The following is a 27024-nucleotide window of genomic DNA, read 5'->3' as shown; positions in this document are numbered from 1 at the left end:
GACCTTACCATTAAGTGTATCAGTCCTGCTAAGATTTGGATTCTCTGATAATTCTATTTGCCAAAGCTATCTCATGTCCCCTTTTTGCTCTCCTGATTTCACTCTGAAACATACTCCTACTTCCTTTATACTCTTCTAAGGATTCACTCAATCTATCCTGTCTATACCTTACATGTGCTTCCTTCTTTTTCTTAACCTTTTCTTTAGTTATCCATCATTCCCTGTACCTACCAGTCTTCCCTTTCACCCTAACAGGAATATACTGTCTCTGAATTCTCGTTAACTCATTTCTGAAGGCTTCCCATTTTCCAGCCATCCCTTTACCTGCAAACGTCTGCCCCCAATCAGCTTTCAAAAGTTCTTGCCTAATACCGTCAAAATTGGCCTTTCTCCAATTTAGAACTTCAACTTTTAGATCTGGTCTATCCTCTTCCATCACTATTTTAAATCTAATAGAATTATGGTCGCTGGCCCCAAAGTGCTCCCCCACTGATACCTCGGTCATCTGTCCTGCCTTATTTCCCAAGAGTAGGTCAAGTTTTTTTGCTTGATAGTCATTTATTACTGAGACTAGGTTTGCATTTCAGATTTAGTAATTGAATTTAAAATCTACTACCTGCCTTCATGAGATTTGAATGTGTCTTGCTAGGGCTTTAGCTTTGGATCACTAATCCAGCAAGGTTTACCACCACATCACCACTGGCTTCAATAACTATGAGCTCATTGAATGGTGGAGCTGACTCAATGGGCTGAATGACCTACAACTGCTCCTGAGTCTACAGTATTGTGTCCCAAACCATTTCATAGGAATGAAAGTTGTCAGAGAAGGGTTTGACACTGAGTCCCACTAGCCATGTGACCATAGGAATCTGTTTTAAGGAAAGTCTGAATGCAGGAAATGGAGATGGAAGTTTAATGCAATTACAGCTTAAGGTCTAGACTTGGCCGCTAACGACTGAGAGTGGAAAATTAGGAATGCACTAGAGGCTAGAATTAGAGTCTGGGTAATTACTGAGATGGGGCAAAATGAAGGGATTTGACAGCAAGCATAGGAATGTTGTATATTTAAAGCAACAATTATACAATGCTTTTTAATGTAATGAAACTTCCCAAGCCACTTCACAGGAGCTTTACAAAACAAAGTGTAGAGGGAGTCAGTGTGGTGCTGGAAAAGCACAGCAGGTCAGACAGCATCCAAGGAGCAGAAGAATCGACATTTCTGGCATAAGCCCTTCATCAGGAATGTGGTGAGGGAGAAGGGGGCTGAGGTTAAATAGGGTGGGGCTGGGAGAAAGGTAGCTTGGAAGACGATGCCGGGGGGGGGGGGGGGGAGGTGTAATTGTGTTAGGTCGGTGGAGTGGTTAGGTGGGAAGGAAGATGGACCAGTAGGGTGGTGCTGAGTTGGAGGGTTGGATCTAGGATGAGGTGAGGGGAGGAGAGATTGGGAAACTAGTGAAGTTGATGTTGATACTGTGTGGTTGAAGGGTCACAAGGTGGAAGATGAGGCATCCTCTCTCCACCTGGTAGGAGAAGGATTTGATTTGGCAGTGGAGGAGGCACGGTGGCACAGTGGTTAGCACTGCTGCCTCACAGCGCCAGAGACCCGGGTTCAATTCCCGCCTCAGGCGACTGACTGTGTGGAGTTTGCATGTTCTCCCCGTGTCTGCGTGGGTTTCCTCCGGGTGCTCCGGTTTCCTCCCACAGTCCAAAGATGTGCAGGTCAGGTGAATTGGCCATGCTAAATTGCCTGTAGTGTTAGGTAAGGGGTAGATGTATGGGTGGGTTGCGCTTCGGCAGGGCGGTGTGGACGTGTTGGGCCAAAGGGCCTGTTTCCACACTGTAAGTAATCTAATCTAGAGACTCAGGAGTGTCATGTCTTTTGGAGGAGTTGAAGTGGTTGGTCACAAGGCAGTGTTGTTGTTTGGTGCGTGTTTCCCAAGTACGGAGGGATGTGACCAAAAGCTTGGACAATGAAGGAGGTTTGAAGTAACATCTTGAAGAAATACGGTAAGTGGATGGGATATAGCCCAGAGCTTGGAACATCAGCAGCTCCAAGTAATGTAAGCAGTGATGGAGTAACTAAAATTGGTGACAGAAGAGAAATTTGAGGGGCTCAGTAATTTTGAGGGGGTTCTGGAGGAGATTGCAGAGATAGGGAGGGGAAAGAGGAATTTGAAAATGAAGGAGATAAACCACATGTATGAAGAAATGTTTGTTAAAATCATGTGGATTAGTCTGGATCCATCTTCTTGCTCTTAGGAGATCACATAACATTATTCTCCTTCTGCTGGACAAGTAAATGACTCAAGATTGATGTTACCAGAGAGACTATGTTTCTGACCGTGCAACAGATGCTCAGGCTTGTACTGGGTTCACCTGGGTCGGATGGGGTGGGAGGTGCAGCGGGTAGCAGTGTGGGCTGATTCTCAATTCTTCCCTCCACCTCCACCCCCACCCCCATCTGATTTGACAAGCTCATTACTAATTGACTTTGACTCAATGTGAATTTTTTTGGAACCTATAAAACTGTAAAGGTGTCAGACATTCTGGAGTTAATCATGACAGAACAAGTTCTAGTTCGAACGGTGAAATAACTCCACAGAGACCTGTATCCTGTCACCAAGTCACTCTTTATTTACACAGAGCCCTCCAGTGCCAGCTCTGAGTGAATAGAACCTCCTGATACTCCGGTTTGTGTCAGCCATGGCTCCTTGATTGGGGCTGTTGACCTGGACAAGTCAGGGAACTCATTCTGAGTTCCACCTGGCTGATATCTTTATAATAATTACAAATGGCCCTCCTAGGAAGCTGTATTCATGCTTTTGAGCTGCTTTCATTTGGGGGAGACCTGCAAATGTTTGCCAATTTGGCAAAGTGAGTAGCACCCATTTGGGTGCAGATCCAACAACTGGATTATTCGAACTGTTGCCACTCCAGGTTTACTTAGCCCAAAACTACATAATTAGCTGTTCTTCGATTGACTGACTGACTGACTGACTGAGTTTGGTGTCGAGTGTGTGCTGTTGGGAAAGCATAGCAAGTCAGGCAGCATTTGAGGAGCAGGAGAATCGACTTTTCGGGCATAAGCCCTTTGTGTCAGCTGCCTGTTCTTGATTTGATATCTCATGGTTTCTGCTGAGGAATGCAGCTACATCGAGCATTGGTGAAGGTGTGGTATTGTTCACAGTTGTCAAACTGATCGCTAGCTTTCCTTCTGTCTGATATAGCACATGAAAAGTAACAATCGAATTGCAGCTCTCTCTCTCTCTCTCTCTCTCTCTCTCTCTCTCTCTCTCTCTCTCTCTCTCTCTCTCTCTCTCTCTCTCTCTCTCTCTCTCTCTCTCTCTCTCTCTCTCTCTCTCTCTCTCTCTCTCTCTCTCTCTCTCTCTCTCTCTCTCTCTCTCTCTCTCTCTCTCTGCCTTTGGAAGACGAGAGAAGTTCCGGATGAAAATGCGAGTTTATTTTTGGCCTAAGTTGCTGACATTGTGTGATTCATAGCTGCTTGATGCTCACTCGAGCAGGAATTTGTTCAATCAGCCAGCAGTGCAACTCTGATCCCTGCAAATAAAGGACTGAAATACAAAAGGTTGTTTCTGCTGTTACCGTTGGGTCAATAAAATATTTAGAGGGGGGGAGAACAGCTGTGCTGGGTGTAAATTAGTTGCAGGTTTACCAAATGCTGGAGGGTGGAGTTGGAAGCATTTTCTGGAACTTGAGCATTTTTTCTTTAAAATGGTAGGTATGAAATATCATGTGACTCCACGCCATGTGACACTTGAGCACTGTGAAACTTTATACTCCAATGTGTGTGTTCATATTCCCTCTTCCCCTTTTATGCCACCCCCCTCATGCATGCGCACGTACACACTCTGCTCCCTCTATCCTCCCCACCTTGTTGTATGTTTCTTTTACTCTCCAAGTCTGGTCTGCTTGGTCCAACTGCGCTGTTTTGAAGGGATATAACTTCACGAAAGGTGTGTGTCCAAGAGTCCCAAGATGTCTGGAAGGAATGCCTACTAGAGTTGGCAGGTCATTTGAGTACTGATGGTGAACTGGCACAAGAGGGTCTGCTTGGATTACTTTAAGGGTTTCTCAGTTCACTGGGGGGGAGGGGGGGGGGAGGGGAGAGGTGTTGGGGAGCTCAGGGCGGAGAGAGTGTGGAAACTGACCATCATGCATCCAGGTGAGAGAGTGTTCAAAATAATTCACGATCCTCTGTGATGCAGATATGCTGTTCTCTGTTGCACAGTGATTTTATTTAGTTACAGCAGAGAACACTCTCACAGGAGGTAATTCTGTGCAGTTTGGCTTGATTACTGACTTGACTGCAACTTCAAAGTGACAAAATCAAGCCCTTGTAAGGTGACTACAATGTTCTGTGTCTGCCTGTCTGTGTATATACTGTGTAGATGGTTTAATGTATTTGAGTACAAAGGCATGGTCAGTTTGTGACTGGCTTCTGAGACAATTTCTTATAACTGCCTGAATTATTAACACAAAGAGAAAGCAAATAACCCCAGGGGCTGCTCTTGGTACTAGATGGCAGGAATTTCTGAGGAGAACCCACCCCCTTCCCAACCAATCAGGGATTGCAGTGTGAAATCTAAAGGACAATCAAAGGTTTCTTGTGAGCTCTACTGTAATGAGCTTGGAATTTACTTTGAATTCAGTAAAAGCATGTGGTATTGTGTGACGGTACCTGTTCCGTGAGAGTTAGCAACCATCCTGAACATCAAGGTGAAAGTACGGTACTAGAAGTCGGCGTGGAAGGTAATCCGTCAAGCGGGTGATCTTTCTTTTTGATTTATGAACTTGGCTGAGCTCCTGGCTTAGAGGAGTCCAGCTGACCTGGTTTGGTCATGCTGCCAGTTACCATGACTTCCTGAGAAGGAATGTGTCCTTGAGATGCAAGTCAGCTGGCTCGCAACATGACACGTCTCCCAACTTTTAAAAGATCCAGCTGCAATGAAAAGAAATGCGTTTTCCTTTGATTTTTGACATGGACGATGCTATATAAAGGATCAGGTCAACCCTCTACAGAGCCAGATTTATGTAGGTAGGTTTACCTTGCCGTTTGCCTGACCGTGTTGTATAGAGCAAAGTCAGCCTGGACAGCACGTGGGGATGGAAACCAGCCTGATATTATAATCACTAATTATGACATCCAGAAGCATCTTCCATTTTCCTTCCTTAAATTCTCTGCTTTCCCTTCCTGAAGCTGTTTGTACCTATTTCTCTCATAGTTCCGTGCCTCAATATCTCCATCAGTTGCTGTTTGTGTCAGTAGAACATCAGACAACAAATCATTTCACAAATGATACTGGGGGATAATAACCAAAAGACTTGCTTTAATGAAGGTTGTGTATATCCCATTAACAACTGAGTGCCTGCTACTATACCCTGTGCTGCCTGGGCAAATGTCAGTGAACTGTGCCCTGTTGTACTATGCATCCCTCACAACTGCTTTGGAAACAGCTGAAGTCCTATCACGCTAGATCCTTGCAACCAATAGCTACAGCTGTCGATATGGACCACCCTGCAACCTAGTCTAGGAAATAAATGTCTAAGTCACTGCATTATCCAGACCTTTTTAGCTGTCAGCTTGCTTTGAATTCAACATTAACTACCTTGAACAAATCTAATGATAACAGTAGTACTGCATCAGCATTTCATACTGTCATGTAATTACTGTTCGTTTTAACCTCCAGCATTCAGTAGCTGGTTTGGTTCGAATATGCTGGGAAGTTTTTCTATAGAAGGGGGAGAGCCTGATAGATAATGGGATAGCTAGAACTCTAACATATTTCCAATAGTGGGAGAGATCACAACAAGGCACGGTGGCTCAGTGGTTAGCACTGCTGCCTCACAGTACCAGGGAGCCGGGTTCGATTCCAGCCTTGAGCGACTGTCTGTGTGGAGTTTGCACGTTCTCGCCGTTTCCTCCCACAATCCAAAAGATGAGCAGGTCAGGTGAATTGGCCATGCTAAATTGCCCATAGTGTTAGGGTAGGGGAATGGGCCTGAGTGGGTTACTCTTCGGAAGGTCAGTGTGGACTTGTTGGGCTGAAGGGCTTGTTTCCATACTGTAGGGAATCTAATCTAATCTAATCTAAATGTAGGATAATTACTAATAAATTCAAGATTGAATTTAGGAGGCTGTGTGTGAAACCATGAGAATATGAAACGTGCTGTTGTAGAAAGTGATTGGGTAAATAGTGATTACGAGTTAATGGATAAGGGAATAGAACCACAAAGAGAATGGGAGCAGCCTTATGTGGTACATAAACACTGGGCAGAATAGTTTGTGTCTGTGTAAGCTCTTTGTAGGTTAAGGACACAAACTGAGGACATTCCAGCAAAATGTAGTTCTTGCCTTTTGCTTCCAAGGCAAGTGTTGGAATAAATCTTGACTGGTTTTGTTTTTTGTTTGTTTTTTTTTAATTTTACTTAGGAATTGACTGCATCCAAATGTATGAACATGAACCGAGTGCAACCTCTCCAAGTGTCTCTAGTCTGTGGGTGCTAGATTGTGTGGGTGTTTGAATGCCAAGCAGCCATGAATGGTGATGACAAGGTGTTCCCTCCGCCCCAAAAAACATCCACTTTGACGAGAAGCAGCAGCAATGCCTCATCGAAACCCACCAACACTCGGCAGGTAAGGTGGTCTCTTAACCTTCCTGTACCCTTTTATTCTTCCAGGTAATAGGCTCGATGGGCCGAAGAACGTTTCTTTTTTCCTTCAGTGCCGTCAACCTCCATGACTGAGATTTATCTTTGTTTATTTGACGTGGATGCATTTTTTTGACTTTTCGGACAAAAAGAAGAAAGCAAAAAACCCAGTTGCTGTAAACAGAAACTGAAAATGCTTGAGCTACAAAATCTGAAAAGAGATAAGTGGTTAAACAGTTGGACGAGGAACTTTTCGCCTGAATTTGTTTCTAGTAAAGATTTTCTACTTGAAATGCTAAGTGATCTCTCTGGTTTATGATAACCCTATCTCCAGCGTTTTCTCTAAATATTGATTCTTTTAACTTATGAAAACATTTTGTAATAGTGTTTACTTCGATTTCATTACCTATGATCACAGTGTGAAGGATTGGGCTAGTTTAATTCACTGGTTGTTATTGGAACGATTTGGATTGTAGGATAGAGGATATGCAAACATTGGATGCTGCTGGATATGTGCACTCTTTTTTTTTTTTTCCTAGTGCAGTATGTTGCCTTTTTGGATTGGAGGTATAATTAGAATTGAACCTATTGCTTGTTCTCCAAAGGAGAGATGGTAGCATATAGGTAACATCACTGGACCTATAAACCCAAGGACCAGACCAAATGCTGGGGTCATTGGTTCAAATCCCACCACAGCAACTGGTGGAATTTTAAAGCCAATCTGGAGTTTAAAGTTGATCCCTGTCATAGAGATGTGCAGCATGGAAACAGACCCTTCGGTCCAATCTGTCCATGCCGACCAGATATCCCAACCCAATCTAGTCCCACCAGCTGGCACCTGGCCCATATCCCTCCAAACCCTTCCTATTCATATACCCATCCAAATGCCTCTTAAATGTTGCAACTGTACCAGCCTCCTCCACTTCCTCTGGCAGCTCATTCCATACACGTGCCACCCTCTGTGTGAAAAAGTTGCCTGTAGGTCTCTTTTATATCTTTTTCCCCCCCTCTCACCCTAAACCTATGCCCTCTAGTTCTGGACTCCCCAGCCCCAGGGAAAAGACTTTGCCTATTTACCCTATCCATGCCCCTCATGATTTTGTAAACCTCTATAAGGTCACCCCTCAGCCTCTGATGCTCCAGGGAAAACAGCCCCAGCCTGTTCAGCCTCTCCCTATAGCTCAAATCCTCCAACCCTGGCAACACCCTTATAAATCTTTCCTGAACCCTTTCAAGTTTCACAACGTCTTTCCGATAGGAAGGAGACCAGAATTGCACGCCATCTTCCAACAGTCACGGTGAGCACAAAAGCATCAATTGTTGTTTTTAAAAAAAAACCCATCTGGTTCAGTCGTGCTGTTTTGGAGAAGGAAATGGAATGTCCTGACCTGACCTGGCCCACATATGAATCCACGCCAACAGCAATGCAATGGATTCTTATTTGTCCTCTGAGATGGCCGAGTGAGCTAATCATGTCAGCGGCATTCATATCTCACAAAGGAACTGTTCTGTTAGAATGGGGCTTGCTGCTCATGTGGTAACTAATGGGCTCCCACAGCAATTTCTATGTCTTGAAGACAAATGTGGGATGAGTTCTAGAGGGCCTCTTGAGTTGCAGTGGCAGTGAAGCTACATCTGAGCCAGGAGGTCTGTGTTCTGGTCGCACCACCTCCAGAGGTGTGTAATAACAGGTTGGTTAGAAAAGAACTAGAATGAGGTTGACTCTGTGCTCGGGCGAAAGTGAGGACTGCAGATGCTGGCGATTAGAGTGGTGCTGGGAAAGCACAGCAGGTGAGGCTGCATCCGAGGAGCAGGAGAATCGATGTTTTGGGCAAAAGCCCTTGCAGAAACCACTCCAAACTGAGCACAGTGTCAAGATTATAGAGGCTTCAATTTCTCTTAATTATGGCTCAGTGGTTAGCACTGCTGCCTCACCGTGCCAGGGACCCAGGTTCAATTCCCACCCTCAAGCGACTGTCTGTCTGTGTGGAGTTTCTACATTCTGCTCATGTCTGCGTGGGTTTCCTCCCACTGTCCAAAGATGTGCAGGTTAGGGTGGATTGGCCATGTTAAATTGCCAATAGTGTTCAGGGACGTGTAGGTTACATGGATTAAACTAATGAAATGCAGGGTTACAGTGATGGGGTGGCAGGGGTGGCAGGGGGTGTTGCGTGTGGGGGCTGGGATGTTCATTGGATTGTAGGTGTGGACACGACAGGTAGAATGGCTCACCTCCGCACTGTAGGGATTCTATGATGATTCAGTGGGATGTACCTTTCTTTATCTCCAGTGTTAGGGTAGGACTGAGCAGCAGATAAATGGCCCGATGGTTCTGTTCAGAATGGGAAGGTTTTACTGTTGGACTTGGGGTGATACCAGTGTTTTGGATGTGTGTGCAGCAATGAAGAATGTTAGTAACTGCTCAGCCAGGGGAACATCACAGCAGTAGCTGCAGGCCCATTAGGAGAGCCTGCTTGCATTTGTTAGTGTTCACTTTCCACAGCATTGTTTATATAGCAGATACTTACCAGCTTGTTTAAATTCAGTGTCATTGAAACATTCTCAGAATTTCGTTTGTTGGTTTAAATTTCAGCCCAGTAAACACTGCCAATCTTGATTGATTTTTTTTTGTGTTTTATTCAGTTGATGAAGAAATTCTTGAAATAAGAGGAAATGAAGCAGCCGAGGCTTTCAGGCAGGTTAGGGAAATGTACCAAAAGTAACGTGCCAACCATTGTCTCCCACCAACTATTGTTTTCTCCTCTGGTTAAGAACTCTGAGAACTGGGAGGTGATGGAGGAGCCACTGGGTAACAGTCGTGCATCTCTGGATCTAGAGAGGCAAGAAGGATACCTGCTGAAGAAGAGGAAATGGCCTCTGAAAGGCTGGCACAAGGTTTGTGTCAATGTTTTTCTTCCAAAGGGTTTTCTGCTAAACTCTTTAGTCCCCATCTACCTACTTCAGGTTTTAAAATTTGAGCTGTCCTCTCACACTCGTTACTAGTTTATGTGTTCTTGCTCTCTTCAGTAAGACTATGATTTCTGGTCAGTCTCCAATGTTCTGCTCCCATAAACGTGAGGTCATCCAAAAATCTGCTTTCCATAGTAGTAAGTCTTTTTCACCTCAGAGCTCACTGGCACCCAGTTAATCAATGTGCCAAGTTTAAAACTCTCATCCTTAACTTTGACTCCTTTCCTGTGTTCTTTCACCTCCACAGTTATCAGATATTTGCATTCATCTCACGCTGATGCCTTGAACATTTTGATTTTAGTTGTTACACCGTTTGGTGATCATGCCTTCAGAGGCCTAAAGCGCTTAACTGGAATTCTCTCCCTCCACATCTCTATCCCTTGTTTCTCTTTTTTAAGACACTCCTTAGAACCAACCTCTTTGACAAAGCTTTGGATTATCAACTCTAAAATTTGACACCAGGCCATGTAAGAAAATATTAATGTCACTCCTGCAAAATGCCTTAGAGCATTTTATTACAGTAACATTGCTATGGGTGCATGCAGTGACAGTAGTAACCTGGGCTTGAGGTTTCTCTAATGCTAGTGATAGCAAAGCAATACTGAAGGGATTTTTTTTTTTTTTTGGTGGAATTTCTCTTCCAGCATTTCTTTTTCATCAGCTCATTGTAGTATGGTTCTTTAATATTGCAGGTGGGGATCAGTCAAACTCCTGGGAGAGCAGTTACAAGTGAACATCTGTGATGGGTTTTGCTTTGAATCTACTAAATACAAATTAGACTGCATCACTTTAGCCAATGAGCTGCCCCTATCCCCCTTCTCCTGTGCACTGTTATTTTACATTTTAATTTTCTTTTTGTAAAATCCTGCTGTTCAGGATATCTTTAGCAATCAGAAAAGAAGCTCATCGAGAAACAGACTCTTCATTGTGGCTCTTCAGTCCAACCAGTCTGTGCTGGATATAATCCCAAACTAAATTAATCCCGCCAATTTGGCCCATATCCTTCCAAACATTTCTTATTCATGTACTTATCTAAATATCTCTCAAACGTTTTAACTGTAACAGTATCCACCACTTCTTGTGAAGTTAATTTCACACACAACCCACTCTGTTTTTAAAAAATACATGCCCCCATGTCTTTTTTTTTAAAAATCTTCTCTTGCCTTCAATATGCGCCTAGTCTTAATCCTCCACCCGAGGGAAAAGACACCTGCCATTCACCTAGTCTGTACCCCTCGTGGTTTTATAAATTTCTATAAATTTTATGAATTTCTACACACTAGTGAAAGAGAAGTCCCAGCCTATTCAGCCTCTCCACATAACTCACTCACTTTTGGGGAGTTGTGAATTATATACTGAAGAGATCTTCCTTCCGCCTCTATGCCATGCACACCGATTGAAGGTCACACAGGCAGACTGATTGAATCAATGACCAACATACTGCATTGTGAAGCGAGACCGGGAAATATCCAGCTTTTATCTCTGATAAGTTGGCTGTCTTCAGCTGGACCAAGAGCTGGAGTTGAATGTGACTAATTAGGACCAGGGGTAGGATCACTGAAGCCCTCCTGTCTGCTTCACTCTCTAATATGCTCATGGTTAATCTCTCTGGGTTTAATTCCTTTCTGCCCTTTCCACGCATCCCTTGATTCCTGTAAATCGAGTCAGAGATGTACAGCACAGAAACAGACCCTTCAGTCCAACTTGTCTGTGCCGACCAGATGTCTTGACCTAATCTAGTTCTGTTTGCCAGCACTTGGCCCATGTTCCTCTCAACCCTTCCATTCCTATTTATAAATCCATCCAGATGAATTTGCTGTAAATGTACCAGCCTCCACCACTTCCTCTGGCAGCTCACTCCATACGTGAACCACACTGTGCAGAAAAAGTTGTTCCTTAGGTCCCTTTATATATCTTTCCCTCACCCTAAACCTATGCTGTCTAGTTCTGGACTTCCCCCACCCCAGGGAAAAGACCTTGTCCATTTATCCTATCTCATCCGCAGTCCTCTGGATCTAGAGTTCTGTAAGTGAACTCGTTGAGTGAAGTAAAATTCCTCAATAATCAACAACATATCCTGAGCCTGTGCCCAAATGTTTCAGATTTCCCCAAGCAATGTGTCAATTTCTCAGCATCCACTCTATCGAAATGCTTCAGAACCCTAAATGTTGCTATAATTAGTCTCTGTGCTCCTGCAGTAGAGGAGCTGGGGTCCTATCTCAGGCTAGTATGGAGGGCAGAAGTGGGATGCCCAGGAGAAATTAGTTTGTGAATCCTGCTACACGTGACATAAGTGAGACTAAGGTTAGGTTTGGCTATGATGCATCCCACAGTGCAATAGCTAATCATTTGCTAATTGTCTAGTTTCACAATGTTCAAGTGGGTGAGATTATGGATGGCTGAAATTATCTGAGAGGCAATACTCCACTAAGAGTTACCCCCTTTGATCAAGAAAATCTGAACAAAAAAGTTTGTGTGTATTAGCAGTTTTCTTTTCTTGCCTTTTTTTCAGAGGTATTTTATCTTGGAAAAGGGCATTCTTAAGTATGCTAAGACTCAGCAAGATGTAAGTGACTCTTCATTTGTGTGATTGCTACAGTGGAATTTATCTGAAATAACTTAGAACCGTGTAGGCATCTATAGCCATAACTCTCTTATTAATGTCACAGATACTGAGAGGGAAACTCCGTGGCTCGATCAACATTGGGCTCTCCGTGATGTCCATCAACAAGAAATCCAAACGCATTGACTTAGATGCAGAGGAGAACCTCTATCATCTAAAGGTAAATAATAATAGTTTTAAACTGCTAAGGCTCTGTGTGTACATAAACTTGTTGGAATTTGAAAGGTTTTGTCTTAATATTTATACTTGGAACGTGAGCATTGCTGACAAGGCCATCATTCGTTTCACACTCCTTGAGCAGAGACTTTCCTAATATTCCTGTTAAATTGGACTTTGACCCTCCCACAGACTTTTTTTATAAGGGTGTAAGCATTGGCATTTTAAATTTTTTTTTCCAGAATGTTGACATTGCTGGCTAGGCCAGGATTCATTGCTTATCTGTAATTGTTCACAGGGCAGTTAAGAATAAATGACATTGGAGTTGATCTTGAATCACGTGCAGGTCAGATAGGGTAAGGATAGTAGATTTCCTTCTCAGAAGAGTATAGTGAATCAGCTGGGATTTTACTACAGTTGAAAATCATTACATATTCACCATTGAGATCAACTTTAATAAAAATCTATAATAAATTGCTGTGGTGGGATTCAAATTGTCTCTCGGACAATAGCCAGGTGTTCTGGATTGTTAGCCCCTTGACATTATCACTACACCACTGTTTCCTCTCTTATCATTTAGTTTTAAAACCTGTCCCACTAACCACTTGAATCCCCTTTCATTGGGAACAGTTTCTCTATCTATCATATCAAAGACACTTGAAAGTTGCTTGTCATCAGCCTAAAAGTGAAGGAATTAACGCTGTGGTACCAAGTAAGTAAGCCCGGACAAAAATTGAATGAAAATGTATGAAATTTGAAAGCAGGTGAAATGAAAAATAAAAGTGCCTACGGTGCAACTTTTTCCTTTGCCTTTATGACCAGAAGGATACATTGAAAATCAAAAAGGTTATACTAAACCTTTTTAAAACCTCCACCTTGAACATTGAGTTCTGTTCTGGACCACCAAGTTTCAAGAGGAATACCAAAGTTTTGGAGTGGTACAGGAGAGATTCACCAGATTGGTACCAATGATGAGAGACTTTGATTACATAGAGAGGCTGAAGAAGCTGGGGCTGTTTTTCTGAGCAGTGAAGGTTGCAAGGAGGTTCTGTAGAAACGTTCAGAATCATTTAAGGTTTTGGGAGCGGAAACCAGGAGAAACTACTTCCAGTGACTGAATAGTTAGTGTCTGAAGGATTGAGATTTGAGGTCATTGGCAAAAGTACAAGAGTCACAGTACAAGTTTACACAGGCAGACACCATAAAATAGGTTAAGGACAAAGAGGACAAATTGGAACGACAGTTCAGTAGTCTTTGTTCCCACGTTCTATTGTTGAAATGATCCTATGACAATGCTGCTGGCCAACAGTTGTTTCAATCGTCTTTCTCCGGATGCTTCCGCCAGTTGGTAGGAGACACCCAGTGGTGGTTCTCTTAAAGTCTTTAACTGATGAGTCAATGTCACAGTTTATAACAACTGTTTCATAAAAGATAAAACTGTTTCCTTTAGGGTTTAAAGTGAGGTTTGACTGCAGAGAATAGAAAGACTACTCGCAAACTAGGGAAGTACTGAACAGTTCTCTCTGTAACTTGTTCCCAGCTCCAAATTGGTTCTCAGGTAACTGAACAATCACGCAATTGTTGGCAAGCAAATAAAAGTCTGTCATTGATAACTGGTCACTAGTCCATAGACCAATCAACTTGTTGCTAGCAACCCATCTGCTCTTAATCATCCACAAACCACCTTCAATTACTGCTTGTTTAGACAGTTGTTTACACAACGTTTGAGGGGGGTCTCTGGTTATTTACTTTCAAAACTGCAACCACTTGTTCAAATAATTCTTTTTGTTTAAAAATGGCTCTTTCTCATTTTGTTCCATAATCTTTAACAGCACAAAAATAAAACGGCGTTATTACAACAATCCGATCTGTATAAACTGTGACCTATAAGTGGAAGTAAGGGTGACCCAATGGAGCGATTACAGTACTTCGTATATAGCTATATTTGACTTGCTGTGTAGTTTTCTGTATTTGTTCAGTAGCAGTGATGGAGTTTCCTTGAGGAAGCCCAAAGGAGCAAAGCAGCTTGGTTTTTAGCTCTTGTGTTATACCCCTCGAGTGAACCTTGTGTTATCAACGAGCTCTCAGGGGTGGAGGTGATGAAACTAATAAACGTGATATTGTTTTATGTTGTTGCAGGTAAAATCTCAGGAGGTCTTCAGTACCTGGGTGTCCAAACTCTGCTATCACCGACTGTTCCAGAAAGGTGACCCCATTAAACTTCCATACGGAGCGAACGGATTTAACTTTTCCATCTCTCCGACAGCAGAATTCCTGTCAGCCAGTACTGTTTTACCTCTGTGCAGCAAGGTACGTCACTGCCATGTAGCGGTATATCCATTCCCATGGGAAGGTCATCTTCCATTTCTCATTTTGGTCTCGTTCCTAGAGCTCAGTCATAGCCTAATGTGGAAATCCTGCTCTGGGACGTGCTTTTCTGAAACAACTGAAGACTAAAGACACCTGGATTGGCTTGTGTTGGTTTTTGGGGATGGAGGGAGGGGAGAGAATGTGTTCGATGGGGGGAAGAGAGGTCAGTCTGAGGGACCAAGAAACTCCACCCTCTCTTAATGGTGCTCAGCTAAGACCAGCTTTAACTCTCACATAGCCTGTGCACAGAATAAAATGGAAACTTTGTCGTAAACAGTTTCTTTTGTAAGAAGCAGGCCATTTGACCCACCTGCTCCTTCATTCAGCAGAAATAATTTCCGTACCGTTTAAAAGATTCCTTCAAACCCATACTGTGACTAAGCCTTGACATGCTTCTTTTCACCCCCACCCCTCCCCCGCCTTGACACCCAAGTTCCAACTTAATATTTAATTTCTGTCTGAATTCAAAACTTCAGCTGTTTCTGCTGGATTTAAGCACGGTCCCCGGCTAAGCTTGTTCACTGTTTGGTAAATCTGATAACAAATATGACTTAGAGGTGCTGGTGTTGGACTGGGGTGGACAAACTTGAAAGTTGCACCGCACCAAGTTATAGTCCAACAGGTTTATTTGGAAGCACTAACTTTTTGGAGTACTGCTCCTTCATCAGGTGGTTGAAGAAATGGCACTCCAGAAGCTAGTGCTTCCAAATAAACCTGTTGGACTATACTATAATGTGGTGCTATGTGATTTGAGTTACTTTTTGCTGTGACGGACACAATAGTTAACCAACCTCACTTAAAAGGAAAATTAATGTTATCAAAAAACTGTTTGACTTACAACATTACAGCATTACAATTGACGTCGGAAACATTAATTCCGACATTACAATTGATGTAGCAGCTGAAGTTTTAAAGGAGCATTGGAACTTCCCAAGATTGTGGAAAAAATGCTTTATAGAACACAGAACTCTGCTTGATCTGCACCTCTACTGCCATCTTAAACAGTCACTCCCTCCATTGTTGATGCAGAAGTGGCAGCAGTGTGTGCCATCCACATGGTGCACTATGGCAATATCGTCCTGCCCCACAATCTTGAGGGACAAGGGCAGCAGCAGATAAATGGGAGCATCACCAGTTGAGAGATCTCCTCCAGGTCTCTTGCTGTGCTGACTTGGAGTGGACTGGTGTTCTTTCACTGCTGGGTAAAAATCCTGGAAATCCCTTCCTAACAGCTCTCTACTGACCTGATGCACTGCAACAGGTCAAAATCACAGCTTACTGCCTCCTCCTCAAGGCAATTGGGTTTCGACAATGTGTACTCTGGCTTTCTCCCATCACTGCCAGAATGCTGCTATCTCTCTCTTCACCTAGGTGAGGCGCCAACAACACAACTAGTCCAACGTGTCTCAATCGTATGATTGTGTTAGTATCTGAGCTGGTGATGCAGCCCAGTTACTTAAAAGAAAAAAGTCTTCTCTGTTTCTGTGGAGCCAATATCATCTTAATTAATTGTTTAGGCGCAGAAGAGTGGCTCCTTCAGTGGAGAGATGTTTAAAGACGACAATCGGCTTCCTTCAGTCCCTGTAACTGGACAGGCAGTGACAGCACCGTGGTTACAGCAATCTGAAGAATGGGATCAGTGTGCTAAAGGTAATTTTGTGTGCGTAGGCGTGTCTCTTGGAATGAGGATGGCGCTTGGCTCTGGCAATAATGTGTGTGGCATCTTTTTCACGTGGGAAGCTGTTGTGCTGCAGCTATCACAAACTGGCTGACCAGGAAACTCTGCTACTTTCCTGGGGTTTATTGGAATGACTGACTGACTGAGAGCTTGATCATCCATCCACTCACTGCCACATAATGAACGTACTGTGGCCATCCAGCTCTGAGTTGAGAACCTGGGGTTTCTGGCCCACAGGACCTCCCAGTTTTCTTTGACATCAGCCTGTTCATACGTCCAATGTTCTTTTGTAGATGATCTACGTTGTAATTGGCAGCAGATATCTAGGGATATCTCTTCAGACTAAATCAATTCTGCACCTTTTTTGGAATTGATGCCTAAAGAGGAACAGCGATTAGTTCATAAGCTCTGAGAAAATGCTTTTTCCTCATTCAGTGCCCCTCAATCAGCACATTAAGCTCTCGGCTATAATTGAGTGTGTTAAGTATGAGCTGGTCTCTTTCAGAAACAAAATGGGTTCAGTTCCCTTCACTTCGTCTCTGCCCATGTTTGTTTTTATTGGACAGTGTACTCATGGTGAGCATAAGCATTAGAACATAGAACAATACAGTGCGGAACAGGCCCTTCGGCCCTCGATGTTGCGCCGACTTGTGAACTAATCTCAGTCCATCCCCCTACATTATCCCATCATCATCCATATTTTTATGTAAGGACTGTGTTTAAATGCCCCAAATATGACTGAGTTAACTACATTCGCAGGCAGGGCATTCCACGCCCTTACCACGTTCCTGAGTAAAGAACCTGCCTCAAACTTCTGTCTTAAATCTGTCACCCCTCAACTTGTGGCTATGCTCCCCTCACAGGCAGATGTCGTCATCATCATCATCATCCGAGGCAAAAGGCTCTCACTGTCCACCCTATCTAACCGTCTGATACAATCAAATAACCTACTGATTTCAGCTGGACTCGTTTGAGAAGATTGACAATAAGTGTATTTATATCACAACTTAAATGAATTAAACAGTTGGCTGGTTCTTCCCATGAGTGTTAGGAGGCATTTCAGTCACTGTGTATGAGGCATTATTTGGGCAGGTGACCAGAAGAGCAAAGACTGGCCTTAGAGGAGAGAGAGAGAGAGAGAGAGAGAGAGAGGCAGTGATATGGATGGAAATTTCAGAGCCTTGGAGCCTGATCACCTGCTACCTACCAGTGACAGTGATTAAAATTGGGAATGTTCAAGGAACAGAACTGGATGAGTGCAGGACATCTGAGTCCTGGGGCTAGTGTTACCATGGTGTGAGGACTTGAAAATGAGGATTAAACCACTTAAGACGAATGTTAGCTCTCTCAAAAACCTATTTGAGTCATTTAGTGTCTTCAGGGAGGGAGAGAAGTCAGTCAGAGGTGAAAGGAAAAGCCACAGTAAAGCATTTATCCATCCAACATCAGATCTCAAAGTGGGAGCAAGAAAGAATATTTTTGATTCCTTGGGCTTTCAACATGAGTCTTGGGGACAAGTGCTCATACACAGCGTATTCACCTTGTTTACAAATCTTATGTTCTGAAACCTTTTAGATCTTGGTGAATGTCAATCCAATCTGGGAGAGTTGAATAAACTCCTGCAGAGGCTGGAGGTGGTGGACCGAGTTCACTCAGCACCCATCATTGGTGATGCTCAGGTATGACACTAATGACACTGCACAGATATGAGCCTCTGAAAGTTGAGTCTCACTTGCCTGCACTCTGGTTCACTGGATACATCTTGCGTGTGATTGGTAGATTGTGGCACATGTTGGGGGTGAAGCCAGTGCTTGAAGGGTTGGGTTGGTTGGAAGTTTGTGAGTTCTGTCCGTCGAGTTGGTTTCACCTCTGTTTGCTCTCAATGTGCTCTGTGCCATCCCGAATGACCCTCCTGTTTTTGTCACTCTCTCCACTCGGAGTTCTGCGAGTCGGTGGATCAGGGCAGACCACATCAGGTGAAAGGTGGCTAGGTATTGCTGGCTAAACCCAACATCTGTTGTCCGTCCTTTGTTGCCAAGCCTGTGGGAAAGTGATAGGGCGTTGCTTTCTTGGGCTTGTGCTTCCCAGTCAGCAGTGCCCACATTTCATGAATGAATTTTTGTTTTGGTGTAGAGAATACAAGGGAGAGAGCAGTTACTCTTATGAATGAGGTATTGTGTTGTGCTGTGGTGTCGGTATCTATGAATAAGGAGCCAAAGATTGGATATGTGTGAAAAATTGCAATTGCATTTAAAAATGGAAACTTAAATATTGAATGGTTTGACTCTAATAACTGACAGGGAAAGCAAAAGTATGGAGTTGATGTTCACGTGCAGTAATTATTTAAACACTTACTTTTTTTTTTAAAAGCCATTGGTTTGAGCAGTTTAGTTTATGGACATTGTGTTTTCAATGCAAGGAATATGCTCCCCTCAGCAGTAACAGATGTAAAAACCATAATCTGGGTGAAAGATTTGAGTTTCTTCAGACATAAAGGCAGGAAGGTTCTAGGTCCCAGCCTGTATAGAGTAAGCTGATCTCCAGAATTGATTTAACTGAATGGCAGAGCAGGTTTGAGGGTTCTTATGCAAACATGTTAAATCTCACCTGTGTCCCAGGCACAGGAGGGATATTAACCAGTGATTCCTCTTCTAATCACTTTAATGAAGGGTTCAGAAAAGATTTACAAGGATGTTGCCAGGGTTGGAGGATTTGAGCTATAAGGAGATGCTGAACAGGCTGGGGCTGTTTTCCCTGGAGCGTCGGAGGCTGAGGGGTGACCTTAGAGGTTTACAAAATCATGAGGGGCATGGATAGGATAAATAGACAAGGTCTTTTCCCTGGGGTGGGAGAGTCCAGAACTAGAGGGCACAGGTTTAGGGTGAGAGGGGAAAGATATAGAAGAGACCTAAGGGGCAACGGTTTTCACACACAGGGTGCTATGCTTGCGGAATGAGCTGCCAGAGAAAGTGGTGGAGGCTAGTACAGGGGAGAGAAATATATCCTATCAGCGTTCTGAAAAGACCACTCCCTCCGTGACTCCCTTGTCAGGTCCACACCCCCCACCAACCTAACCTCCACTCCTGGCACCTTCCCCTGCAACCGCAAGAAATGCAAAACTTGCGCCCACACCTCCCCCCTTACTTCCCTCCAAGGCCCCAAGGGATCCTTCCATATCCGCCACACATTCACCTGCACCTCCACACACATCATTTACTGCATCCGCTGCACCCGATGTGGCCTCCTCTATATTGGGGAGACAGGCCGCCTACTTGCAGAACGTTTCAGAGAACACCTCTGGGACACCCGGACCAACCAACCCAACCGCCCCGTGGCTCAACACTTCAACTCCCCCTCCCACTCCACCAAGGACATACAGGTCCTTGGACTCCATCGCCAGACCATAGCAACTCGATGGCTGGAGGAAGAGCCGTCTAGGAACCCTCCAACCACAAGGGATGAACTCAGATTTCTCCAGTTTCCTCATTTCCCCTCCCCTCAACTTGTCTAAGTCCCAACCCTCGAACTCAGCACCACCTTCCTAACCTGCAATCTTCTTCCTGACCTCTCCGCCCCCACCCCTACTCCGGCCTATCACCCTCACCTTAACCTCCTTCCACCTATTGCATTTCCAACGCCCCTCCCCTAAGTCCCTCCTCCCTACCTTTTTTCTTAGCCTGCTGGACACATTTTCCTCGTTCCTAAAGAAGGGCTCATGCCAGAAACGTCGGTTCTCCTGCTCTTTGGATGCTGCCTGACCTGCTGCGCTTTTCCAGCAACACATTTTCAGCTCTGATCTCCAGCCTCTGCAGTCCTCACTTTCTCCTCGAAGACACTGGACAAGGGGAGGACCGGAACTGTGGTGCCTGCCACAGTCAGCCTGCTGAAACTCAGTTTGAAAAGGACTGGCTGTTCAGCTGAGATAGCAAAAATCTGCTGGCGGCAATGAGTGAGCACATCAGAAAGAGTCGGGTGCAATAGGAATGGAGGACAGAAGGTCACCATAAAACCAGTGTTGATAAAAAGGAACTGGAGTAATTTATTTTAATGATTTGTTTATGGGATGTGGGTGTCGTTGGCTGCGCCAGCATTTGCATGACGTTCGAAAGAAAAGCTGTAGCAATATTATGAAACCAGTGTGAGGAAATCTATTCTTATTTTGTCTGCATCAGAAGAAGGCAGTAGATGTTAAGACTGAAGATGCAGCAACTCATTTCAATCATAAATTCAGGTTAGTTATGGTTATAAATTATTTAAACCAGAAAAGAGGGATTTTAAATTTGGCTATTGTATGAAACAACTGGGTTGGGATTAATTGCATTAAAATTAAAAGCAGATAGCTTGTTTGTAATCCAGTGCTCCAATTATAATTGATCATCAAGGGAGCACTTATCTCTCCAAGAATTATTACTTGCTTTTCTTTCTGAGAGAAAGGTAGAGAGGAATCTTTTGTTAGGGTGCTGATAGTTTGACAGCAAACCTGTGGGAAATTTTACGTTTTTCTAAATCAGTTTAAAGGGAACTTAAAATTTAAATGGATTGTTTTGGACAGTTTTAAGGAATGATATAGCACAGAAAAGATCAATGTCTGCTCTACCTGCACTGGTTACATACAATAAAATATGGGGCTAGGAAGTGGTGGAAGTTCTGCAGTAAAATCGTTTCGGTGAATTGTAGACAAAAGGATCTCCTGTCGAGTGGAAAAGTGGAAGCAACTTCGGAAGGAAATGGTGTAAATGGTGCAAGGTTTTTGCAACTTAGAGATTGCTAAAACCCTGCTTCCCACCAGCTCTGAGTCCTTTAGACCAATACGACCCCCTGGCTCTGTCATGGAGCCCAAGAACAAACCGGAGGATAACTGGCTTCTGAACACTGCAAAACATTCCTTCCTTGGAAGTATTTGTATTCACTGATAAATAACAAATTAAATACTAGGGTGTGATTCCTCCTATATTTTAAAACAAAAACAGTATTCCTTTAAGGAAAGGGGTGAGAATGAAGAGGGGGGTGGGGGTGGGGTTGGAAGGAATCAAAATAGAACTTTATTTCTAAGATGACACCATATTTTAGGAATCCCATCTGTGACAGGGTATGGTTAACACCACTACTTGCTTTTCTTTTCTCTCATGATTTGCAATATTTGGCATTGTGTATTAAGCTGAGACATTAATTGTTCACTTCAGTCACTGTTCCCAAAATTAATATGTAATGGAATTCCCGAACTGAGCACCATTTTTTTTCAATTTCAAACCATTGTTCTAGTTTATGACAATCTGCTGCATTTGCTATTTTTAAAATGGTATCTTTTGCTTTTTGAATTGCCCAGGGTTTCCTCACTGACAAACCAAAGAAAGAGAAACGCTCCTCCAAAATATGGTGCACCCAAAGTTTTGCAAAAGATGAGACAAAGGTAATGTTTGATTTGCATTTCTACCTGTAGAAAGTCTTCCAACTTTCATTAGTCTGGTGTTCCCTCATTTTAGCAACAGTTTTTGCTCAGTCTGTAAGTTAATGCAGAAGAGCGCAACTTTACGCTGGAGCAGTTGTGACTTGAGCCCAGGTGTTCTGGTCGAGAGGTAGGGACACTATCACTGTGTCAATGAGCCCTAGTTCTCCCAGCAGCATCAATAATCAGGATCATTTAAGTTCATGATCTTTTGGGCTTGGAGTGGAGCAAAATTGAAAATTGTTATCCCTGATAAAGGGCTTATGCCCGAAACGTCAATTCTCCTGTCCTCAGATGCTGCCTGACCTGCTGTGCTTTTCCAGCACTACACCCTCAACCCAAAATGGGAAAGAATCCAGCTCCAAATCAGAGATGCTCATAACTGGTGAGGTCAAGTCTCTCCTTTTTTTGAGTGAAAAAATAACTTTTCATCTTGGTCCTAAATGATCACATTCTTTACTCTGAGACTGTGTACTGCCCCCCCCCTCCCCCACCAACTGCATGTTCTCAATTCCCTAGCAAGGGGAATTAGCCTCTCTGTTTGACCTGTCAAACCTCTTCAGAATGTTTGTTTCAAATTAGATCATATTTCGTTCTTCTAACCTCCAGAGAATATCGGCCCAGGTTCCTCGGCCTCTCAGCCTTTTCCAAGTAGGAGCAAGCCTTGACACAAGATTAAATATTGACTGGGACATTGAGAATACCCTGACTACCTTCCAAAGGTTTCGCTGGGTCTTTTGCATTAATATTAAAAGTACAACCAGACCATAGGAGAAAGTAAGGACTGCAGATGCTGGAGATCAGTCAAAAGTATAGCCAGTCAAGCAGCATCTGAGGGGCGGGAGAGTCTATTTCGAGCGTAAGCTCCTCACCAGAAAGAGCATAGTTTATTGCCTGATTTGAACAGTGGCACCTGCATCGCTGTAGCACTCCCTCCGTACGACACTGCTACATTTCCCTGGATTTTGTGTTCCAGTCTTGAGTGGCACTTGAACCCACAACCCTTTTGGATCGGGGATGAGTACATCCCTGTCCAGCCAAAACAAGACCAACAAGCATAAAATCCAGTCCCAATGTTCATGTGTGACTTCGCATCTGAAGGATCTTTTGACTGAAGGCACTCCCTCGGCACTGCACTGGAGTTACCATGGGTAATATATGTTCAGTATCTGGAGGCGTTCCATTTGAACCTCTGCCTTCAGAAAAAGGAGGAAAACTGGGGTAATTCACTGGTTTTCTTTGGTCACTGATCTTGTGTGCAACACATAGGATTCGATTTTAAAAAATAAGTAATTCCAAATCAAAGATGTTTGAAATCGATAGCTAAAAAGATGGATTTTTTTTCTTCTCATCAGTGCCTAACTTAAAATCATTATAAATCTATCCTGACTCAACTCCTTGAGTCATGTCCTATTGTGTTTTGAATACATTTAAGTTCAGAATATTGCATTGTTTCCAGGGCATTGTAGGATGGAATCAGCCCCATGTGATATTGCAAATGTGTCCTTTTGAGATTTCCTAGCTATTTCTGGAATTAATCTATTTACTTTGGATGTCTTTTTTTTTATGGCCTTTATTAAAATACAAAGCAAAATAATTTATGCAGACAATGAGACACTGGCTCTCTGTTTGATTGCAACCCCCATGTTTGAACTTGAGGAAAGGAATGATCATCTGAATGTAATCTCTCTCAATGGCTGCTTTATGCTGATTGCCATAATGTGAAACTCCCATGATGCTTAACCTGTGGAACTGTTCTTTGTGAAACATTCTTTTTAAATAAGGAGTTCAGCAGTAAAATGTCAGCCAATATGACTCAAGCGGTGATGCTCAAGCCGCAAGTTAAAGGTTTCCTGGTTCAACCCCATCCATTAACGAGTATATAATGTGCACTCACACTTTGAGTGCAGAGGGAGCCATCTTTCTGATAGGCCTACTCAGGAAGAGCTTATGCCCGAAACGTCGATTCTCCTGCTCCTTGGATGCTGCCTGACCTGCTGCGCTTTTCCAGCAACACATTTTTCGGCTCTGATCCCCAGCATCTGCAGTCCTCACTTTCTCTTACTCTAGGGCTCTTTCTGAAGCCCAGCTTACCAGGGTAGGTGAACATAAATGATGTTAGGTAAGTATTTTGAGGGAGAATTGGGGGAATTTTCCGGATTCTTCTCATCAACGTTTCCTGGCTTCACCTCTAACTTTTGAACAGATAATCTGGCCACTAGGTGTTTGCAGGACCTTGCTCCTGGCAGAACTAGCCCCTGTGTTTATCAACGTCTTGAGAGTAGCTAGGATTTTAGATGTAACTCACTGAATGTGAAGTGTGATTGGAAGATTCAAGGTTGTTTTAAAAACTTCTGTGCAAGTATTGATTTTTATTTTAACAGAAAATTTGCTGCCTCAATGTGGGATTGTGGGGGAGTGCGGAAGATACTGGTCTAAGGACAATATCACCAGACTAGTAATCCACAATCTTCTGCTTTGAGGAATGGGTTCAGTTACCATAATGATCAACGGCAGAATGTGAACTTAATAAACAAATCTGCAGTTGAAAGTTAGGCTCTATAATGAGCATATCATCAATTGCTGTAAAATAGCAAGTTTTAGAGAAGATTTGTAGCTCAGGTTGAGGTTTTGGATGTAGGTTTGCTCACTGAGCTTGAAGGTTCATTTACAGATATTTCGTCACCATACTAGATAACATCTTCAGTGGTAACTTTTGCCAATCTGCCACCATCTCCCTTAAACTGTAAGCACCTGAAAGGCCAGGCTAGATGGCCAACCTGGGTTTTGAATGTTTAGGAACAATTTGCTACAATACTCCTGAATTAGGGATGTTGAGGAATGAGACATGGTGCATGAGGATTTTCCATTGACTCCTGAGATGTGAGCTCACCTGTGCTTCAGGTGAAAACGGGATTGGACCAGTTGTGATGTGAATAGATACTGGACTCCCTTTGGCAGAGAAGTAATTAAGAGTCACCACTTTCAGGAGAGAAAATTGGAGTGGGGTTGGAAGCATGTAGCAATGCAAACTGACTTCCAATGTGCAAGAAAGCTGTTGATTCTGGTCAAGGTCCAATCCAATTAAAGTCTCTGTTTTGAAACTTGGGATTGTACTTGTTGCATGCTGCTGTTGGCAGTTGAGACTTGGTTATTGTTTTGTATGATCTGCCAGCAATTTTAATAAAGCACTAATGGCCTATTACCAAGCTGAGTGAGAGGCATAAAAAGCTAACAAGAGGATGGAAACTGTGCCTGCAGGTTTAACAGAGAAATCTTTTATGTAGAGAACAAAAGACTTAATAACCAATTGGTGTTATGGGGTGACGGGGAGAGAATGGTTTCTTAACATCCAGGCTCTGCATTGGAAAGTGCACGTTCTACATTCCATGTTCTATAGATTACTGCAGGGGACAGTTCTATTTCCTGAGCAGAATGTTACTGTTCGTCAGCCACTTCTCCAGGCTGGCTGGTCGGATTTTATTTTTTCACTTTTCCGGATGATGACTGTGACTCTTTATGTTTTAACAATATTTTTTCACTCTCTAGACCTCCTCTGATGTTATGCGTTCTGCAAAGTTGCATGTCTCCACACCCAGTTTGCCTGACTGCCTGGACTGGAAAAGTGTCTCTGTCCCCATGACAATAAAAGAAGATTATTTTCAGCTACAGCAGGATTTCTGTTCTGTATCGCAGAAAGGTAACAGTGAGGGAGCCCCATACAGGTTAGCCCTTAGGGAGGGTACAGCACAGATTAATCTGTGTTGCTGAGATTTAAATCAATTTGAGTTGTGGAAATACAGTATGCTCTTCAATTTAAGGAGTTGAAGAATAATTGAAGTACTGCAATCAAAATAATTAAGGGTTTTGATACAGATAAACTATATTTGCATTGGTAGGGGAAAACCAGAACTTGGGAGCGTAATTGTCAAGTCAACAGTGTTAACCATTGACGGGAAAGTCTGGAATTAGTTCACACTAAGTAGTGGAAATAGAGGGAGAGGAACAGGAGTAGGCCATTCAGCCCCTCGAGCCTGTTGCACTATCCAATAACCGATCTGTGCCCTAACTCCATTTTGGTGTGTTTATATACTTGGATTAACAAAAAATTATCTACCACCAATTTAAAATTAACAACTGATCCAGCATCCAATGCTGATTGTGGAAGAGATATTCCAAACTTCTATCACCCTTTTTTGTGTGCCTCCTAACATCTCTCCTGGATGATTTTGATCACATTCCCTACAGTGTGGAAACAGGCCCTTTTTGGCCCAACAAGTCCACACTGATCCTCTGAAGAGTAACCCAACCAGAACCATTTCCCTCTGACTAATGTGCCTAAACTATGGGCAATTTAGCATGGCCAATCCACCTAACCTGCACATACGTGGATTGTGGGAGGAAACCGGAGCACCCAGAGAAAGCTCTCACGGACACTAGGAGAATGTGTAAACTCCACACGAACAGTCACCTGAGGCTGGAATTGAACCTGTGTCCTGGTGCTGAGAGGTGGCAGTGCTAACTATTGAGCCACCGCGCTGCCCTATCTGGCCCTAATTCTCAGACAATCTGGAAGTCTTTTTTTTTTCCCCCAAAAGACAGTTGAAACACTCAAGGCTGGCATTGGGTATACAATGTTTTTTTTAATTAAAGGGTGTGTGTAATAAAAGCAGGTAAATTGAGGTGAAGTATAGATGGACTGTGATCTAGCTGAATTGTGGAAAAAGCTTGAACAGTTTGAGCTAACTGATGTTTCTGTTACAAAGTGCTGTCCTTTGCTGATGCAAAATGCAAACTCTGTGTTGGGAATGGGATAGCTGCAGGACTGTTTTTTTCAGCAGCCCAGTGTGGCTGTTGGAATACTTGTTGACGCCAACAAGGTGTTGTAACTGTTTGATGTTTTCAGTATGTAACAACTTGCATCATAAATATATAAGACTCAACAGCCTTGCTTCCTGATCTCTCAATTCTGGCTCCGACTTCTGTCTTGGCCACTTACTGGTTATAAATAACCGTGCCAGCATGCCCACTCAATAATGCTGGGAGTTAGTGCAATGCAGCTGCAGGCTCTGCTTTGTTAAGCAAGTTCCTTTCCTCTTTCTCCACAGAGGA

General features: G+C 43.3%; 1 protein-coding gene across 1 annotated transcript in view; it reads left to right on the top strand.

Moving 5' to 3' along the window:
* Nucleotides 1-27024, top strand: part of LOC140465732 (oxysterol-binding protein-related protein 7-like) — a 93826-nt gene that overhangs the window by 24765 nt on the left and 42037 nt on the right. Inside the window, exons 2-10 of the mRNA XM_072561402.1 lie at nt 6452-6655; nt 9442-9564; nt 12152-12205; nt 12309-12422; nt 14558-14728; nt 16306-16438; nt 18042-18145; nt 21793-21876; nt 25462-25612. Of these exons, the coding sequence (XP_072417503.1) occupies nt 6557-6655; nt 9442-9564; nt 12152-12205; nt 12309-12422; nt 14558-14728; nt 16306-16438; nt 18042-18145; nt 21793-21876; nt 25462-25612 (1033 nt within the window). The 5' untranslated portion in view covers nt 6452-6556. The remainder of the gene's footprint in view (nt 1-6451; nt 6656-9441; nt 9565-12151; nt 12206-12308; nt 12423-14557; nt 14729-16305; nt 16439-18041; nt 18146-21792; nt 21877-25461; nt 25613-27024) is intronic.

This window comes from Chiloscyllium punctatum, chromosome 42 (assembly GCF_047496795.1).
Source record: "Chiloscyllium punctatum isolate Juve2018m chromosome 42, sChiPun1.3, whole genome shotgun sequence".
NCBI lineage: Eukaryota > Metazoa > Chordata > Chondrichthyes > Orectolobiformes > Hemiscylliidae > Chiloscyllium > Chiloscyllium punctatum.
This window is presented reverse-complemented; position numbering and strand designations above follow the sequence as displayed.